This window comes from Pogoniulus pusillus, chromosome 13 (assembly GCF_015220805.1).
Source record: "Pogoniulus pusillus isolate bPogPus1 chromosome 13, bPogPus1.pri, whole genome shotgun sequence".
In the NCBI taxonomy this organism is placed as follows: Eukaryota; Metazoa; Chordata; class Aves; order Piciformes; family Lybiidae; genus Pogoniulus; species Pogoniulus pusillus.
In genome coordinates, this window is record NC_087276.1 from 19,567,242 (window position 1) to 19,587,717 (window position 20,476).

Genomic DNA, 20,476 nt, shown 5'->3' on the forward strand with positions numbered 1-20,476 from the left:
GAGAAGGACTTGAAACTAGATCAGTGAGGCCTCTCCTTGTCTCTGGGTAGAGGCTGAGTTGTACCTCAGCCAGGTGCCATCACAATACCCCAGGGACAGGAAACCTCCTGGAGAGGGCCTGGGGAAGGCAGCCTTGGCCAGGGGGTGTGGCTGTGGCCACCCTTCACTGTAGTCTCTCAACTTCTTTGTGCCTTGGGCCACTGCCACGACTACCATGCCCATGGATGCGGCACACAGCATTGGGACAGCTCTACGCAGATGGCACAAGCTCACGGGGCCCCATGTGAAGCTGGCAGGCACCACTGCCAGCTCTGCTGACCCATGGCACAGCCAGCTCCATGCCAGATCACCACGAGAGCATCCTGCTCTCTGGGCTCCTCTCACTTGTTACACTGGGCTAATTGGTTTACCAGAGACTGCTGGGTCACTAATTACGAAGCCTATTGAACAGCACATCTCAGCTCAGGGATACAATTAAAAGTTCACCCTAATTAATCAGGGGTAATTAACAGACCTTGCATTTCTCCGAGATTAATTAATCAAGGAATCCAGAACAAATCAATGTGGGCAGGAGGGATGCAGGGGAGGGAGAGGGGGTCACAGGGGTGACATGATGCCTGACCCAATTTTCTGGGCTAGGGACTTGATTGAGCTCTCCACACCAAGTCCCATGGGCTCCAGGGCTGTGTCATCTCCCACACCAAGACCCTGCTCTGCCCACTCTACGGCATAGGGGGGCCTATGTGGCTGCAGTGACACAGAACCTGCTGCAGGTCCATCCAACAACAGTGTCATGGCATCACTGCTGGCACCATGGGGGTGGGTTCAGCCCACCAAAGCCTTTGTGCCTTGCTCCATCTAGGCCTTGGCCATGCACACACGGGCAGCAGTGCCCATACGGGGCTGCGCACCTGGGGATGGTGGCTGGCACACAGTGATGTCCTCGATGAGGGCTGCTGCTGCCATGCCAATCGTTAGTGGTGGTTTGGCTGCAGCTGCTTGGTCTGCAGCTCCCCAAGGAGGAGCACACTGAGATCATCCAGACAAAGTGATGGATGCACATCGGTGTCTCGGGTATGGATCTGGCTCGCTGTCTGCGCTGCTCTGCTGCCGAGGAAGCCTCGTTTGTGGTGTGATCGAGGACCCCGTGCCAAATCACAGAAATTGATGTGCTCCTAGTGGGAAACTTAATCACCAGAGGGGAAATGCCCACCTCGTTTTTCTCATGAAAGAGGAACGCAGTGCTTTGATTTTTGGCTGCAGTATAAACAGGGTGTGATTAAATATTGTTTTCCCTCTCTTCCTCGCCATTAATCAGGATCCGGCTGCGAGCGCTGGGTGTGACGTGGGGACACTTGCTTTGATTCCTCAAGTTCTTAAACGGTTTTGTTCTCTTTTCAATCCCATTAAAAATAGCAGGCAGGGTGTTTCAAAGTGCTCCTGCTGGAGAGTGCTTCTGATCTGGAGGATGCCTGCTCCTCGGGAACTGTGCCTGCGGGCAGAGTGCCAGCCGTGAGCTCTTCCCGCGCCCTGCACGTGTGGTACTGCTGTGCCCTGCCATGATGGGCCCTGGCAGCCTGGGCAGCCTTGTGGCACTGGCACCAACTGGGGCTCGAGGCTGTGGTGCAGCTGGAGAGAAGCCACCCCAACATGCATCCCACTGGTAGAAGAGATCTCTTGGCATCACAGTGAAGCTGCAGCACCCTGAGTGTTGCCCCAGCCAAGGCAGTTGCTGCCCACTCCCACATTATGGGTGCCCATTGCAGGGAGGTACAGGGCAGCCTGTGCCCCTGACATCCCATATTGGCTAATGCACCTTTGGGTGCATTTACTGCCCTGAGCTCACATGGGCCCTGATGGGAATTGGTAGCGTGGCAGGGGAGGGTGGGCTGGAGGGAGGTTTTGGCCACACTGCTTAGTAGAGCTGCAGGAGGATACTGGGCTGGGCAGGCCTGAGAGCAGGAGGCACTCTTCTGCCTTCCCTCTGCCATCATCACCTCATCTGCCACCTCCTGTGCGGTCAGAGGATGCTGCAATGTCACCAGTAGCTGGTTCAGGCTGTTCCCAGAGGGAGGTTGATGCTGGTGGCTCTGCAGGGAAGAGGGCACAGGCAGTGCCAGCTGCTGGCCTGTGGGGAGATCCCTCCAGTGCAGTAAGAAAGAAGAGCCAAGCCTTCCTCCACCCAGGAATGGACCAGAGGACAACAGCAATACTGAGGTGAGTGTGGATGGGGAAGCTTTCTCCTTTTGTTGTGGATGGGGCAGCCCAAAGTTTATGCCAGGCGAGGGTGGGGTTAGGGAGCTCTGGAGGAGCTGGGCTGAGCTTGAGGTGATACCACAAAGAAGTTTGAGAGAAAAAGCTCACAGCTTGTGTTTGAGAACAGATTCCTGGCTTGCAGTTAAATATAATTGTGACGGTCTGTGAGCCAGAGATATTTCTAGTTATTGAAGATCTCGCTCCTGCCCCTCTCATCTCCAAGGAATGATAATGAGATTGAACCCAGGCAGAGCTGCCGAGAGAGCCTGGGAGAGCTCCATGTGTGGTGCTGGAGCGATGAGGAGCGGAGGATGGTGCAGGGTCCCTCTCTGCTGCAGCGTGCAGATGAGCTCTGCCGAGGCATCGCTCTGTACCCTGCTGGGCAACGGCGGCTCCAAGCAGGAGGGGCTGGCAGAGCCTGCACAGCCACCCAGAGCTCTCTTGCACCAGGGCGCTACTGCTGGCTCCTGCAAGGGTAGGAATCCCAAAATCCCAGCATGGTGGGAGTTGGAAGGGACCTCTGGAGATCGTCCAGTCCAAGCCTCCTGCTAAAGCAGGGGCACCCACAGCAGCTTGCCCAGGAATGTGTCCAGGAAGGACACGTGAGGTGGAGTAAGGGAGAATCCAGCTGCTGGTAGAGTCCAGACATGAGGAGCCTGTGGGTGATCTTCACTCTGCCTGGGGCCCTCCTCCCCTCATGGCAGGAGCTCAGCCTCAAGCCTTCATCTCTAGCACAGCTGGGAGGTGCCCAGCCCTGTGGGCAAGATTCACTTCCCAGTCCCAGAGCAGCTGCTCCTCTGCCCAGGTAGTGGTGCCTGGGGATGGAGGCTGAGCCTGACCCAGCATCCTCATCTGCTGGCTGCGGTGCTGGGGACCCACTGAACCACACCTCAGTGGGAGCAGCCGCGGTCGCTGGTGTGGAGTGTGGCAACCTGCTATGAGGGGTGGGAGCCCCGAGGGCCCTGGCGTGCCCCTGCCCACCTTCAGTTATGGTCTTTGCAGCGTCAGTGACAGATATGTAAGGATTAAATTGCAGTAATCTCTGTAATCTACTCAGCAAGATTAAAGCCTTCCCCCGCCCCCAGGCTTTATCCCTTTCATTCCAGGACTCCACCAGCAGTGATTACAGCCGGGGGAAGCCATTTAGCTTTTAAGCACCGCTCCATCCTGCTTAAAAATGCATTTCAGAATCAAATGAGTTTGTTCAGCATGGCCAGGGCTGGCTGCTCCAGCTGGGCAAGAGGCTCAGAATTAGGACCAAAAGTAGCTTGAGTCAGAGTCAAAATTAAATTTACTGTTTCTGGCCTTATTCAGAGTGCAGTGCATTTACAACTGATTAATGAGGCTTAACAGGAGTTTCTGACTTGATGCAAGGTAGCTCAGAAAGTCTCCACTTCCATTCTGATGTCTGACAGGCACTTTGGGCTCTGCTCCTTGGAGGAGACCCCACAATTCAGAACTGGGAGTCCTGCCAGACAGAGTGAGGTTGGGTGGTGATGAGCTGAGGGGCTGCAGGAACCCAGATCAGCCTTTGGAAGCAGGCTGAGGCCAGAGCAGCTGAAGTGCCATCAGCTGATGGGATGGAACATCACCCTCCAGCTTCTGCACTACCAAGCCTGAGGTTCTAACCAGGGCTGGGATGGTATGAGGGCTGCACCGATGAGGAAGGAGGGAGGGAGAACCACATGAGTGCTGGCAACTCCTTGAGCTGGAGTGGGAGATAGGACACAGTTCCAGTGTGCTCCCAGTGTTTGGGAATGGACAGGTCCTGCTGGCATGTGTCTCCTCACATGCTCCCACAGTGATCCTGGGGAATGTGCAGCAGGTATCTGAGCACCCTGACCCTCCAGGCCCCTCACTGCTGCCCACAGATCTGGCTTGGCTCTGTTCCTTGCTCTTCCACTTCTCAGCTGCTGAATACTAAAATGTCCTTTTTCCAGCCCTAGGTTTCCTGCCAGGATGGGGAGAATGGGGAGACACTTAAGTGGCAGAGCCTGTGGTGGAGGCTTTGTGCAGGGATTCAAGGACATTGCCCAGGATGTGAGACTGGAGCAGCCTGGTTGCCCTGGGCACTGAGGATACCCTGCTCAGGTGCAGGTACTGCTCAGCCTTCACTCCCCAGGACAAAGAGAGGTGGCAGTTTGTCAGTCCAGAATCAAAAGGCTGTTAGTGACACTCGTATTAGACACAGAAGTCTGGATTAAGAATGACACTTTTACCCTGAAGCTTTTCTTTTTGGACATGGAAATAAATTCCAACCCTGATTTCTTCCACCTACAACCTGAAGTCATCAGGTCTATGATTCTATGATTTTCCATTTCCAGGATGCATTTTATTGCTTCATCTTTTCCTGAAGGCTTCATGCTCCTGATGCAGACTTTGTGTGTTTCTGTAACCTCCTGATCCCACTAGTTCTGGTACTTTTCTCTTTCTGCCTGCCCGTCAGCTCCTTCTACTTGGGATGAGCCCTCAGACTGGGTTCTTCCCAGGGAACCCACCAAGCTGGGAAACTCTTGGCAGCAGCTCCTGCTCACAATCAGTTCATGGCCTAGGGATGGCATCAGTGCCCTGGGGGGAAGCAAGGCAAAAGAGCTGAAGGACAGAGACAAGCTCCAAATCTTTTCCACAGTGTTTGTGCCATTAATTCTGTCTGGCCACGGCCCTCATGGTCCCAGGAGCTGAGCAGGGTGGGCAGGGAGCTGCCCAAGAGGCTTCCTAAAGGAGCTCAGAGAAACTGTCCTGGAGCAAACCAGCATCAGGAGGCTGCAACTGGCCTGAGAGGGGCAGGACTCTGTGATAGACCTTCAGGGTCAATGCTGGGCAGAACAGTGGGGTCACAATCTACTGTGCTAAGCCCCACACCAGCAGGGAGATTAGAGTTTGGGAGTGATGGAGGAGGAAAGAACACCTTGAGGAAAGAGCCAGAAATCCAAGAGGAGGAGGAGGGGAGGGGTTCTGGTGAGATTCTGGAAGGGGCTGACAGGTAGAGAAAAGACAGAGGAAGATATGAAGCTGGCAGCAAACACAGTACCAGGGCAGGGGTGGGTGAGGGGAGAAGGGAAGGCAGAACCTTCTGCAGAGCTTGCAGGTGTTCTCCCAGCCCCTGTGCCATGGGGCTGATGAGAGGGGAATCTCCTGCAGTGGTCTGGAAGCTCCTTCTTCCCATGATATTAGGGTAGCTCTGGCAGTAGCCTGTGCCTGGCTAACACCGCTGGGGAGCTGATCCTAGGGTTTCTGTTAGCATGGGAGGCAGCGCCAGGAGCACGCTGAAAACAGCAGAAAGCTGTTGTCTCTGTGGAGTGGGGTGTAAACAGCAAACATGTCATGGGAAAGACATGCCCTGCAAGGCTGCAGAAGCTGGAAGCAAAATTGTCAGCTTTACAAAACATTCCTCCCTTGCAAGCAGAGAAACCTGGAGGCGTCTGGGCATCCACACAGCTTTATTTATCCCAACGCCTCTAATGTTCATGCTTAAGCAATGTGTTTGCTGCCGAGGCCGAAGCGCCACATGGAAGCAATACAGCAGCTAAAATTGGAAGAAGCAACTTTTCTGCAGATTTAACACTTTGTCATGGAGTGGAACCGAGTGATGGACACCTCAAAGGGGAGCTTGCCAATGCCTGGCCCCCTTGGTACCCCCTGACTCCTGCCCTGCTGTCATTGCTGTGCAGGTCAGCGTCCCTGAGCCTGTGGGCTCTGTCAGTGCCATCTCCCTGCTTGGGCACACAGCCCAGTGGAAGTGCCAAGCGTGGGTGAGTTTACACCAGCCAGGCAGAGCCCTGTGCTACTGACTCCTCTCTGCTGGCACTGGATGCCTGGCTCTGTCCCCTTACCCTGACTCCCACAGAAGTGCTGATGCCCTCGGCCCTCTTGGCTGCTGTTGCTCAGAGCAACAAACAATGTACCAAATGTCCCAAAGGAAAACCTCTGTGGGGGCCCCTTTAGCACACCAGGAGGATGAGGTTGGTCCCACAAAGACCTGTTCTCCAGTTCCTCTTCTGTACCAGGATACCTTTCCCGCCTTAAACTATTTTTAACCTCCTCAGGAGGCCGAGTCCCACTGCTCCCATACCAGCACAGGCTGAGGAGGCTGCAGGCAGTGCTGCTTTTCTGCTGTTTGTTCCATTTTTACATCTGCACTGAGCTCCTGGGTATTGCATGGTAGGAAACCTCAATCCCACTCAGGTATGGCCAGCAGGGTGCTTGCAGCTCCTCGTTCGTGTCGGGCTGGCACTTCTTGCCTGTCTCTCTCCATTACCATCCTGCTCCCCGAGTAACAAAACAAGTTTTCTGCAGCTGAGGGAGCTCTGCTGAGGAAGCATGGACGGAGCCTGATGATGCTCCAGCGCTGCTCATGCAGCCACCGGCTCCACACGAGCAGCCAAGCAGTAGCTGGGGCTGTCGGGATGTGGAGGAAAGGGAGCCATGCCGAGCCAGAGGGTTAGGGACGGAGCAACTACCTGCACCCACACCCTGCACCAGCCTTCTGGTTCTTCTGCTTGCATGGCAAGACGAAGCAGAGCAGCCAGGTTGTGCATTCCCAGTCGGGCACAGAAACTGCATTCTTGCATCACTACCAAGTCTTTCCTCTGAGTTACTCGCGGTGCCACGGCGGCCGGTGGCTGCTCTCCCTACCCTTGTCGAGGGCAGAAATGGGGGCAGCCGTACGGGGCGGCACGGCTGAGTCCCCCCCTCCTTCGGGGGAAGGTGCTGCAGGCAGCGCGGCTCCGGCACCAGGACGAAGCATCCCCGGAGACGGGCTGGGCACGTTGTCAGCGGGTACCCGGTCTGCTGCCAGCTGTACCTTCCACAGCCCCGAGACCCGTCTGCCCCGTTCCCCAGCCTGTGCGCGCCCGACTCCGCTCCTGCTGCGGGCGGCAGAGCTCCCGTCCGGGCTGCGGGGACAAGTGCGGCTGTCCCCGGCCTCGCACCGCTGCTCTGGGCAACTGAGGTCTCGCTGCGGGTTCCGAGGTGTCTTCAGGGACGGACAGGACAACTGGCACCTTCCGCCCGGCGAGGGGGGAACCCATCAGCAGCTGGGGCGGGCCGAGCAGCGCTCACACAGGGGCTGCGCCCGGACAGGGCAGAACCGCGTTGGGCCCCGTCCCCGTTTCGGGCGGGAGGGCTGTGTGCGGCGGGTGTCGGTGGCCCGGCTCGGCCCGGCCCGAGGGAGGCTGCAGCCGCGGAGCGATCGCGGGGGCTCCAGGAGGAGCTGACGTCAGGCAGCCCCTTAAATAGCAGCGCAGCCGCCTCTGCCCCGGCACTTCCAGCGGAGGCGAAACGGGAGCCGCTGTTGACCGAGCGCCGAGCCCCGAGCCGCGCCCGCCGGGGATGGGAGCGGCGGTACCCGGACCGCAGGCGCCCAGGGGCCGGGGCGGCGGGAGCAGCCCCCGGGGGAGGCCCGGGCGCGCAGCCGCGTAGCTGCGGGACATGCCGGAGCGGGGCGCGGGAGCAGCGGGGCCCCGGGGGCAGCGGCGGGCCGGACCGGGCCGCGCCGTGCCCAGCGGCGGGGCCCCATGGAGCCATGGCGCATAGGGCGCCGAGCGGGCGAGCCCCGGCTGCGGCTCCGGCTCCGTCCCGGCGGCTGGCACGGAGGGTCCTGGTGCTTTTCACGCTGTCGCTGTCCTGCTCCTACCTCTGCTACAGCCTCCTCTGCTGCTGCGGCGGCCCCGCCGCCCCCCGTGCCCGCTGCCCGCCCGCCCGCGCCGCCGCCGCCAAGAAACTTCTGCAGAAGCCGCGGCCGTGCGGCCGCACCGGACCCGCCGAGCCCCCGCCCAGCGCCGCGCCCGCACGCCGCCCGCGGGACCACCCGCGGCCGCCGATCGGCAGCCCTCCGGGCCCGGCGCGCCCCGGCACCAAGCGGCTGCCGCAGGCCATCGTGGTGGGCGTCAAGAAGGGCGGGACCCGCGCCGTGCTGGAGTTCATCCGGGTGCACCCCGACGTGCGCGCCCTGGGCACCGAGCCCCACTTCTTCGACAGGAACTACGACCGCGGGCTCGAATGGTACAGGTGAGGGCACTCTCCGCCCCGACCGGGTAACTTCCGTCCAGTCATCCCCCGAACGGGCACTCCGCGCCTCGCTCGGCTGGCAGGAGTGTGACCCCTTTCGGCCCGGCCCCGACTGCTCCCCTTTCGCCCTCTGCCCCGGTGTTCTCGGTGGCAGAGGCGTCCCTCGGCGCGCTAGCGGGGCGCCAGCGGGGGATCCGGTGCTGCCGGTGGAGTCTGTCAGCCGCCTGTGCTTTTCCTCCCGCTGCGGTGCCCAGTCCAGGGCAGCCGTGCCCCAGCCGCTTCCCGAGACTCCCCCACCCCAGGGAAAGTGGCTACGGGAGCTCCAGCGCCACCGGGAACGGGCTTCAGAACTGGGTGGGAGCAGGTTTCCCCGTCCCATCTGAGGATGTCGACCCACAAGGAACACAGCTCCCTGCCCTACAGACCCTCTGCACTCTCCTGCACTGGGTTTGTCTTTGGCTCTGGGAGGCTCAATTCCTGTCCCCCATCACTGTGTCTCTGAGTTCATAAAGTGTGGGTCTGCCCGAGATCTCTCACAAGCACAGAGTGCCGGGGGTGTGCGGTTAGCAAGAGACTGGGGGGATTTCATTTCAGTGGGGGCTGTTGCAAGGAGCTCAGGAGAGGCAGCAAGCTCTGTGTGGGAGCTGTCACAGCATCCATGAGGCCACCCCCATGCCCTGGCCCCACACTCGTTGCTGCAGGGAATTCACACCTGGCTCACCACGGCACCTGAGCAGGTGTGCCCATGGCTGCTTCTTTTGCCAGTCTCCAGCATTGCAGGAGCTCTGGGCTGCTCTCAAGCAGGGCCATGGTTCTTCTGCTGGGGATCAGTCTTAGGAGGCAGAGGAGGGCTCAGCCTCGCACTGGTGCCCTTAAGCTCACAGAGGGAAAGGACATGGTCAGCGTGTTGCAGCACTGTGGTGACTGGTGGGAGGCAGCCCACCTTGCCCCTCTGTCTCAGCAGCTGTTTCCCCGCAGAGGTGTCCCCTGTTAGAAAGCAGGTCAGTGCTCCTCAGCTGTCAGGCTAATCTGGTGCCAACTGCCAGCTCTGCTGAGGGCCTTGGTGGGCAAGTCGTGGCTGTTGTGTGAGGATTCTGTTTTTTGGCTGTGCCCGGGTCAGAGGTGCTCTGGACAGTCTGGGCACAGGGTGGATGTCCCAGCCGTTGAAGCTTGGGCACTGTAAGGGTGGGCTGTCTGCAGCTGCGGGCAGCTCTGCTGCTCTGCCTTGTGCTGGAGTCACAGTGGACCCTGTGGCCAGGAATGCTGAGGTGCTCTTGCAGTAGGACCAGTGGCAAGAGATGGCCAATACAGGACAAGCACAAGTGGAGCTGTTTCCCTGTCCTAAGACTGTCCTGTAGCATGCTCAGATTCCCCTGACCTTTGAAGAGTGGCTGCAGCAGTGTCCTTTACCTGCTCCTGGTCCTCAGCAGGTCTTTGTCATGCCTTCCACCCAGCATCAGACACTGTCACCCATTGATAAAAGGCCTTCAGAGCAGTAGGACGGGTGATGGAGCAGTGTGTGGGTTCTAGCTGAGCCCCTTGCTCAGAGGGGAGCTGTGTGTGCTCAGTGCCTGGCTGGGCAGTGGCCCCTCAGTCCTGAGGTGGGATCTCCCCATACTTTCATTGACCCTGTGAGCAGTCCAGGTGTTCCACATGTGTATGGCTGGGTGCAGGGGTCTCCAGGGATGGGAGCTATGCAGACCAAATATTGTGGCACTGCTTCTGCAAGGAGGGCCAGGATCACATTGCTCAGCCAGGGCAGCTCTTGCCAGCACCTGTTTGAATGAAGGGAAGGGACTGTGCCTTGGAATAGCCCCTGCTTCAGCCACATAAGGGAATCTGTGGGCACCCAGCATGGTGCTGCTCCAAGAAGCAGGAGCTGTGTGCCTCCTGCACAGACTTTGACACCAAGGGGCTGTGTCAATGAGCACCGAGCTCAGACCTCCCACACTGAGCTGTGATCCAGCCTGGGATCCTCTGTGTGAAGAGACACAGCCTGTGGCAGTGAGTGGCAGAGGAGATGGGCAGCTGCAGAGCGAGGTGGGGGCAGCGGTGGAGCGTGGCTGGGTGAGCAGTGTGCTGCCCGGGGCCTGGCTCTGCATCTGGATCGATGGAGAGAGCACTGGAGCAGCGGGGCCTCCACAAGTCACTTCAGCTAAAACAATTAAATGACACTTCCTTGGTTTTATTACTTATTTTTTTTCTTCCCCAACCTCACAAATGTGCCAAAACTTAAGCACAGAGGCTGCTAATGTATCAAACGTGGAATTGATTTTCTTCCTTGCAAGTGGAGCAATTAAATGTGGAGCAGGTCTGACCTGCAGCATGCTGAGCTGCTGTGCCTCTGCCAAGAGGCTGGAGAGCAGGAGAGCAGGATGCAGCTGATGGCCATGTCCTGGGCAAGGGCAAAGCTCTCTCCACTGGCTGCAAAGGAACAGACCTCAGGTAGGGGATCCTGCTCTTGGCATGACCAGGGACTGTCCCCAGAGGCCAGCTGGGCAGAGGTGATGTTCCCATGCTCAGAGAGCACTATGGTATGGTGAGGTCTCTGTTTGGAATCTGGAGCACAGGCTCCTTGGAAAGATGAAGACAAAGGAATCCCCTGTTGGGAGAAGAGACTTTGGCTCCAAATCCGTCTCCATCCTTGTGCCTGGTGTGAGCTGAATTGGTCTTGGATATAGCTGAGAACAGTGTGAGAGCCAAGCTCCTCTGGTGCTCCAAAGACGTCTGCTCCTGTTTCTCTGTGTTTTCCCTGCTCTGGAGTTGGTCTGACTTGGAGATGGCAGAACCAGCAGGAGGGGACATCTCGTGATCCACCTGTCCTTGCCAGCTCCAAATGTCAATCTTGCTCACAGCTGCTGTCTTCATGATGCCTCCTGCCATCACTTGGGCCAGCCTCATCTTTCTATGCCCTGGGACCCCTCTGCCCGACCATCACCCAGGAGCTGCCTGCTTGCTGGCTTCAGACCCCAGACGCCCACTCCCAGTTCCCATCAGCCTTTCTAATCCACCTTGTTAGCTACAGACACACTACAGGAAAGGTATTTTTAGCAAGATCTGTTTTAAGACATCTGAAACCAAAGAGGCAGCTGCTGGGGAGAATCGATCCATTACCAATCCCGGACTCGATGCTCGATACAGAGCCTTGTTCTGCTGCAGGTAGTGTGTGCCAATAACCTTCACTATTTCCAGAACACAGAAGACGTCGTCGTTTGGTGTGCAGTTAACTCTGAGCAGTGACTCTGCTGCCTCTGGGGTGCAGTTTTCCTTCCTGGGATTCCCGAGTAACCCTGTCAGATCCTCCAGCTTTGTTTTCACAGAGGGGCTTTGCCCAGCAGCTCTGGCTGCCAGCTGAGTCCAGCTCCATTCCAGCAGCTCCACTGCATTCTTGCTTTCAGGATCCAAGTGTTGATGCCAGGGAGAGCCTTGGATGCTTCCTGCATGGATCCACCTGCCTGAGTCCCATGGAGTGGCACTTGTGCCAAGCTCTGGATTCATTGCCTACCAGTGTGACAGGTCTCAGGGCATACTTTTGCTGCTGGAGCTCTGTCCTGCTCTGCCTTTGGTTTTGGGGTGCCCCTGGCACTGCTGGCCTGAGCATAACGGGCACTGTGGCTGCCCAGTGCGGAGCCCACAGCGGAGGAGCACCCCTGCGCCGTCCCTGCCGCGCCCCGGTGCCTGCAGGAGAGAATGTTGGGAGCATGCAGAGCCGGCCCCGCGCTCCTCCTTGCTAATTGCTGCCTGCTAATGGCCAGGTTGGCTCTCACACAAATGGGAGCCCATTAGGCTTTGCCCTGCGATGCAGCCTGTTTTGTGGGCTTGACTGACAGAGCATTTTGCTAAAGTTAATTAGTAAGAAGAGAGGAAGACAGCAAAGCTTCCAGGATGCTTTGAAATTTCCTTGACTTCAGAGTGTGTCCTGGCTCTGAGGAACAGGCACAAAACCTCTGGCAGAGACGTGTGTGAGGAGCTGCCCTGCAGCAGCATATCTCGTGGTCACTGCCTTGCCTTTGCCTGCCCTGGCCTGCTTTTTGCTGGCAGGGGCTGTGAAGACATTTGCCCAGGCTCTGGGAGAAACAGGTAACCCCTGCAGGGTACCAAACTGGTGGTGGTGTTCTGTGTTCTTGCTCTCTTTTCCATGACCTCATTTCTAAGTGCTGCAATTTGTCCCCACCTTTGTTTTGGTAGCACCAAATCCAGCTCCTAACCTGACATGGCCATGGGCATGAGGCTTCATGAGCTGCCAGGTGAAGGATCCCTGTGTGTCCATCGAGGTGGTATTTGGAGGGCTGTATTCTGCATGGGTGGCTGGGACTGATGGGTGTGTGTGACCCACTGCTGTGGAGCTGGGAGCAGGGAACAGAGCAGGCTCCTGGGGCAGGCAGTGACCGAGACCAGGAATCAGCCAGGCAGGTGGTTGTCAGCACTCAACCCTTTTGGCTGTCTGTAGCCCTGGATTCTCTGCATGATGACTGTGTCCCAGGTATGTCCCTGGCATCAGGTACATCAGGCATAGCTGCTGTCCCTCTTTCTCAGCAGTGGCATGTGACATGGGGTCTGTGGGACCTGTTGGTCTGTTCTTGTTACCTGGACATTTTCCCATCTCTTTGCACATCCCTGGAAACTGGAAGGTCACCAACTGGGCAGCATACCTCTGACACCAGCCTTTAACGAAGGAATCAGTGCAGCAGCTTGGGCTTATTGGGTGGGTTTTAAGACTAACATTAGTTTTAAAGTTTCACCTATGGAAAGAGTTGCTGGAAATCAGAGATGGGGAGATCTTACCTTTATCCATGAGCCACAGGGCCTTACCCAGCTCACACCAGGCTGGGTGGGTGCACATGTGAATGCTCTCTGCCCCAACCTGGCAGCCTTGGGCTTTGCCAGACCCCTTGGTTGGTCCAGGATGGTTATTTGGGACAGTGGGAGTTGCACGTTGGCTGGTGTGCATGAAGGGCATTGTCACTGTGCCCTTTGGAGAAAGTTTTGTTGACTTAAAGGACACAGCGAATCTCTGGAGTATTTAAATGATTAAAAATGAATCAGCAACAAAGTTAATTACTGTGTTCCACTGCTTTTGTGCATTGAAATGTCCCTCATTAGCTGGCTGCAGGCTCTGGTGTAGCTTCTTTGAACATAAACATTTATTAAAGGCAGCCGTTCCATCATTAAATCCAAGGGTGCCTGAGTGCAGGGTGGTGGCAGTGGGGATGTGGAGACAGACAGCCGCTGCCTCGACCATGATCTCGCTCAGCATTGCAGGGACCCTGCTCCCAGGGCTAGCTCACTCTTGGCCCAGTTTTTGTCATGCTGACAGCCTCAGTGGAGGGGACGTGGCACAGGGCAGCCCAGACTGAAGGATTTTTGTTTCCCCATGAACCCCTTGCAGGGATCTCTCACTGTGAAGTTCCAGCCATGTGGCTCTTGGCAGAGGTGTCCCTGTGTCCTACACAGCCATGCAATGTCACTGCACTGGGCACAGCTTTTTAACTTCCTCACACCTCCGATTCTCACCTGCCTGACCTAGTTTTGCTTTGAGCTTTCATCCAGAGCTGCCCTCCACAGTCCTGCTGAGCCTAGCAGCACTGGGCCACCAGCTGAGAGATGGTGGTAGCTGTCAACCATACAGACAACAGTGTGGCATGGCATGGCACTGCATGGCATAGCACAGCATGGCATCAACAGTGGATAAGGAGCCCAAGTCTAGCTGCAGTGCTGGCTGCTGTGCAGCAGCTGGGCTCACTTCACCATTGCCAGTGGGAGTCTGTCTGTGCCTTGCCCTGCTCCTGTTTGACACCACAGCGAACAGCACTCTGGCACAGTTCTGGGCAAGAACACAAGGGGCAGACAGTGCCATGGAGAAGAGACCTACCACTGAGTCAAGGTGGAGTGATTCCATGGGACCATCTTGAAGCCAGTCTGCGCCCTTGAAATAGTTTCTCGTCTCATCTCCCAGTGTGTCAAGCTGCAGCTGGAGATGTGCTCACACCCCACCCTTCTACACCTGCCCCGTGCCACATGCAGCAGGGATCCCCACCACTGCCTCACCTCTCTCTGAGCACCCCCAGGAGGGCAACAAGTGAGTGCTGGCTTCTGCTGGAAGATTTTGGCTCCTGGCCACCTTTTCAGTGCATGTGTCCCTGATGAAGCTGCTAGCCTATGCTGTCGGCTGAAGAAGGAAGTGCAGCCCTCGTCAGTAGAGCCAGCACTTGGAGGTTCTGCCAAATCAAACAGTTGGGCTCATGCCCATGAGTGGATAGAGCCCAGGACTGGGCACACATCAGGCTCCAGCCTCTGAGGAGAGCCCGGGATGCCCAGATCCGGCGAGCTGCAGGAGGCAGATGTTCACCTGGGGCACAGCAAGCTGGGGGGAGCGGTGCTGTGCTAGGATTGCGGGATGGGCACTCTCCCCTCGCCCGCTGATCTGCGAGATCTCCACCGGCTGCTGCACTCCTGTGCCAGCTCCTCCCTGGGAGGGTGTTTTGTGCAGGTTGGACATCAAAGCGGCGCGCAGCCAGGCAGCCCATGCTTCTTTAGTGTGGGAGTGGTGTCGGGGCCACGGGGTGCCCAAAGGCAGATTAATAATTCAGGTGCAGGAGAGGTGCTGTGGGAAGTTAACTCCTTCAGGGCAAGGTGCTGCCTTTGCACTGGCACAGCCAGGGCCAGGCTCTGCTACTTCTGCCCCACAGCCGTGGGATATGGGGGCTGCCCAGGGACATGCCAGTATCTGAAGGGGGCCTACAGGAGGGCTGGGGAGGGACTATTGACAAGGTCTTGTAATGACAGGACAAGGAGTAATGGGTTTAAACTGTCAGAGGAGAGATTCAAACTAGATGTTAGGAAGAAGTTCTTTCCAGTGAGGGTGGTGAGACACTGGCACAGGTTGCCCAGGGAGGTTGTGGCTGCTCCCTCCCTGGAGGTTTTCAAGGCCAGGCTGGATGAGGCCTTGAGCGACCTGTTCTAGTGGGAGGTGTCCCTGCCTATGGCAGGGGAGTGGAACTGGATGATCTTTGAGATCACTTTGAACCTAAACCACTCTGTAATTCCATGATTCTGTGCCAGCTCCCAGATGCTGTGGTACCTGGTGATGCTGTCTTGGCCACATCAGGGGACATGGCAGCAACTGAATGTGCCTGACCTGAGTTCCCTGTCCAGTGTCATAAGCAAGCACAACCCTTGAATCTGCAGGTAGGAAGAGGGTGTTAGTGCCCACCTCAATGGAAAAACTGAAGGGCCTGTTTGTGCCCCTCCTGTGTGGTGCTTCTCTCCTGGGCAGCTGCAAGTCCATCGTGGCCTTTACCTCATTCCATCCCTAGTGATTTCTGGCATCCGCTCAGCACCAGCAATTCTGATCTTTCCCTCTCTGTGAATCCTGGATTTCCCTTGGCAGGAGATGGAGCAGGTTGTTTCTATGTGCTGCCGGCTGGGAAAGGGCTCAGTAAGGCTTCAGCCTGACCACACTGATGGGGAAGCAGCCACCAAAGTCACCCCTCCTGCAGCAGAGGTGAACCCTCAGCTTGGCTGCTATGAAGGGACTCATTATCTAGTAGGGTCATGAGGCCAGTCACACCACCCCCATCCCATCAAAACCACCCCTCAGCACCCAGCAGCTCTCCCAGGAACAGCCGGTTTGTTGTGTCCTCTTCGCACCCTGTGCTCCAGCCATGCCTCTGGTACGTCGTCAGCACCGTGCTGGTGTTTGCTCTGGCACTGCCTGGCAGCCACTCACTCAGCATGTGCCAGGAGCTGGTACTGAGCCTGGCCGGGCATCTTCAGCAAAGCCACAGGCACCTGGATCGGGTGCCTGGTGGGGCAGGAGCAGCTCCTGCCCGAGCCAGCCACCGAGAGCCTTCAGCCCTGCACACCAAGCCGCGGGCTCAAAGCTGTGACATGCTATTTGTATGCAAATCACTCTGGGAGTGCAGGAGCCCGAACCCATCCTTTGGAAGTCAGCTGTAATTAGGTTTGCGATGCGTTTCCCGCAGCCCCGGGGATGCCGCCGTTAGCGCAGAGACCGATGCCTGGCTGACATCTCCCCCCTCGCCTGGTTTCACTGGTGATTTATTTATCTGTTGGGTTGTGTTTTGTTGTCTCAGCAGTCTCTGTTCTCTGGGAGCAGCAAACGCTGGGAGTCCATTTAAAGAAACCCAACTCTTGTCTCATTTCAGTAATTTACTATGCAGAGGTTTTGTGTTCTTCACACAAGGGCTTGGAACCCGTGGGTTTGTGTTTTGCTTAGGTGGATCTCACAGCTCACACAACGCAGGTCGAACGAGGCTGAAGATGAGCCGTTAGTGAACCAGGCTACCTGGAGGATGGAGACTTCCTTTTTACAAGGAGTCCCATGGGAAAGACAGGGGGTGAGTGGGACAAGTTACTGCTGGAGAGATTCCCATTGGAATCCAGAAGAAAATCTTTCCCCATGAGAAGTCAGGCGTTGGAATCAACTCCCAAGGGAAGCAGCAGAGTCTCCTACGTTGGTCAGTTTGAAGACTCAGCTTGGCAGGGTGCTGGGCCAGCTCATTTCAACTCCACCATCACCTAGAGGGTTGGACCAGATGATCCTTGGGGTCTCTGCCAACATGGCACTCTGTGCTTCTGTGCCGCAGCAGTTTGGTGATTGCCCAGGAGTGCCTTGTGACAGCAACTCTCTGGCAGAGCTGACTGGGGCTGATTTATGGTGGAGCGTGTTTGTGATGTGCAGGCACAGCCCCGTGCCTGCTGCTAAATGAGCTGCCGGCAGTCGTTAAACAACGGGAGTCGTAACCGGGATTGATGGGGTCTGGAGCCAAGCGGTGGGAAAGGCCAATTAAGCCACGTCTGTGCTCAGGTACCTCTGTAAAACAGGACTGTTAATTTATGCTAACTAATTAGTGTGCTCTCTTTCAAATGACTAAGCTGCTGAGGAGCATGTGAGGCAGCATGGGGTGCCCACGGCAGGCAGCCCTGTCCCCTTGCTGGTGGCCAGCCTTGGTGTACACCTCTGGGCACGTCTCTGGCATCTCTCCATGGGTCTCTTCCAGCTGCCCATCTGGACCACAGTCTCTTCTTGTTCCCATGTCACCTTCAAAAGGAGTTCCCTGGATCCACGTGGACTCACCACCCTTGGCACATGCTGCCATCCCACCATGATGTCCCAGGTCTTCCACTACAGTCCTCTAATCACACAGAGTGTTGTGAGCTGCTACTGGCTCTCCTAATTAGGGCTTTCCTGGGCCTTCTCTCTATGGAGCAAGCCCCAAAGCCGCTGGCTGTGGTTGGTGTTTTAGGGGACCCTGGAGGTGTGAGCTGACTGAGCCCTCAGAAAGGTGCAGTAGGAAGTGGCTGACTCAGAGACACCTCTCCTGCTCCCTGGGGTCTCTGTGGCCAGGCTACCCAAAAGCAGGCTGCTGTGTGCCAGGCACACGTGGGCATGTTGTATTAGACACAGGGGTTCTGCATAAAAAACCCCATCACTCCTTGGGGCCCTTTTCAGACATCCCCAGCATGGGTGCTGGTGCCACTTGGTCCCTATTGAGTGTTGGCCTTGTCCCAGATGCCAGCTCTCCCTGCCCACTCTCTGCCTGCTCCCTGCCTGCTGCAGCCAGGAGACTCACAGCGCTGTGAACCTGGCTGCAGTGGGTGTGATAGTTTGGTACAAGACCAATTTACAAATCTTTCCATCCCATTACTTTTTATTTGCTGTGGATGTTCCCCTGTCAGAGCAGATGATTCAATTAGAGCTCAGCTGGGCTGCAGAGATGTGCCATTTTCCCCTGGTCTGGTGCTGAGTCCATGCCCTTGCAGCCCAGAAACGGCTGGGTGCAGGCAGGATGTGGCTCAGATCCCCCGGGTCTGAGCCAGCACTGGCAGGGTGGGTGATGCCCTCATGAGCACAAGCCAGGTGCATCCTCATGCCATCAGGGAGATGTGCCAGGTAATTGCAGCCATTGTGGGAGGAGTCGTTCTGATTTCTTTAACAAATGGCAGCTGGTGTAGGGGTGGGGGCTGGAGGGCTGAGCACGGCCTGAGCACAGGCTGGCTACTGGCTGATGTTGCCCATGCCAACAGCCAGGACAGGTGGTAGCCATGGCTGGGGGGCTCTCTGCAGTGCTGCAGGAGGGAGCTCTCTCTGCCCTGCCCTGCTTTGTCCTGCCTTGTTCTGCTGTGACAGCCCTTCCCCGTGCCTGGCCCACTCCTCCTCACCATCATCACCTGCTTCACTTGCAGGAGCCTGATGCCTCGAACGCTCGACAGCCAGATCACAGTGGAGAAGACCCCCAGCTACTTCGTCACCAAGGAGGCCCCGCGGCGCATCTTCAACATGTCACGGGACACGAAGCTGATCGTGGTGGTGAGGAACCCGGTGACCAGGGCCATCTCAGACTACACACAGACGCTCTCCAAGAAGCCAGACATCCCCACCTTCGAGGGGCTGACCTTCCGCAACCGCAGCCTGGGGCTGGTGGACACCTCCTGGAACGCCATCCGCATCGGGATGTACGCCGTGCACCTGGAGACCTGGCTCCAGTACTTCCCCCTCTCCCAGATCCACTTTGTCAGCGGGGAGAAGCTGATCACAGACCCAGCTGGGGAGATGGGCAAAGTCCAGGACTTCCTGGGCATCAAACGGGTTATCACGGACAAGCACTTTTACTTCAACAAGACAAAAGGCTTCCCTTGCCTGAAGAAGTCGGAGAGCAGCGGCTTGCCACGCTGCCTGGGCAAGTCCAAGGGCAGGACTCACGTGCAGATAGACCCCGAAGTGATCGAGCAGCTGCGGGACTTCTACAGACCTTACAACGTCAAGTTCTATGAAACAGTTGGGCAGGACTTCAGGTGGGAATGAGCCTGGGAGCAGCGCTGTGAGGATGCGAAGCTGCAGGCTTCCTTCCCTCAGGAGGGTCCTGGGGGGACAGAGCCAGGACCCCCTGGCCAGCTCCTCCCGCCCCAAATCTGTGAGAAGAGGCAGGCAAGAGGCTTCCTGGGCTCTAGGGAGCCTGGGATGCTCCAGCACGAGCTGAGATGGGGGAAGACACAGAGTCCTGCCACAGCCACCGTAGGATGAGTGCCCAGAAGGCACTGCCTGTCCTGGCAGGCTGACCATGCCATGCCTGGCTTCATGGGGTCCCATTTGCTTTTACTGCCACGTGGTCACTGGGGGCCTCCACCATGGCCCCATCTCACAGCCTAGGCACAGGCTGCTACAAGTCACATCCCTCCTCTGTGTCCCAAACCAAATGGGTGCTCTGGGGCTACAGGCAACAGGGGTGGGGCTGTCCCCTGGGGCCACGTCCTGCCGTGGTGCCGGGGTGGGCAGAGCTGCAGCCTCTCCGCTTAGCCTTTCATCACAGATGGCAGTGTGGAACCGTGAGGGCAGAGAGATGTCTGCTGGGGAAAGGGCCCCATGGAAATGTCCTGCTGATGTGTCCTGTGAATAAAGCACAGCCTCCTGCTGTTACGGGTACTCTAGTGGCACCGGTGTCCTTGCTCAGCATGTCACCCCTTGGTGTAAATAAAAACGGCTACCACTGGTCCGTATGCATGGGCTTTTCTTAGGGTGCAGCTGGCACCCCATGCTGCACTGCTGCCCGTGCCCACCTGCCAGGGCCACACCCGGCCCACTGTGCCTGTGGGCCATGCAAGGTGGTAGTTATGGGTCAGGCTGGCATGGCAAGCGGGCGACCTGTGGCACAGCCCTTCATGGGGTGACAGCAGGAGGACCCCTGGGTTAATGCCAACTCTGCCAGGTGCAGGAGCAGGCACTGCTTCAGAGGCTGGCAGCAGTAATTGATGGTTGGAGCTAATGGGCTGTTCTGCAGGAGGCCAGAACTGCTCTGAAATGTCAAGTGCTACATGCTTTGCTGGGCAGCACCCTGTGCTTCTGTCACCAATGTCCTTCAACTTTCCTGCCCAGCAGGGGCAGCTGGACGGGGTAGAGGAGCTGCACCACAGGCAGGCTCTGCATGCAGGTACTGGCAGCCCTGGCAGATTCATGGGAAAATGCAAAGGAGGCAGAGGGTCCTCCCGGGCTGGAGATCCCAGGAGATTTGGTGATGTATCTGGAGTCCTATGCCAGAAGGATCGGGGTGGAGGGCAGTGCCTGGCACTGTCTGTCCTCTGGAATGTGGCTGGAGGATGCTTCAAAGTGATGCATGGAGGGGATACAGCACAACCACGAACCAGTTTAAGAGGCCTTACTGGAAGTGATTACTGCCCAGCAAGCTCTAAT

At 57.4% G+C, this 20,476-nt stretch overlaps 2 protein-coding genes across 2 annotated transcripts in view; both read left to right on the forward strand.

Moving 5' to 3' along the window:
• FAM234A (family with sequence similarity 234 member A) overlaps positions 1-20,476 on the forward strand; it is a 274,257-nt gene that overhangs the window by 158,193 nt on the left and 95,588 nt on the right. The window lies entirely within an intron of this gene.
• Positions 7,469-19,778, forward strand: HS3ST2 (heparan sulfate-glucosamine 3-sulfotransferase 2). Its single transcript, XM_064153292.1, has 2 exons — positions 7,469-8,265; positions 18,475-19,778. The coding sequence occupies exons 1-2, from the start codon at positions 7,781-7,783 to the stop codon at positions 19,091-19,093; spliced, it is 1,104 nt and encodes a 367-aa protein (XP_064009362.1). The 5' UTR covers positions 7,469-7,780; the 3' UTR covers positions 19,094-19,778.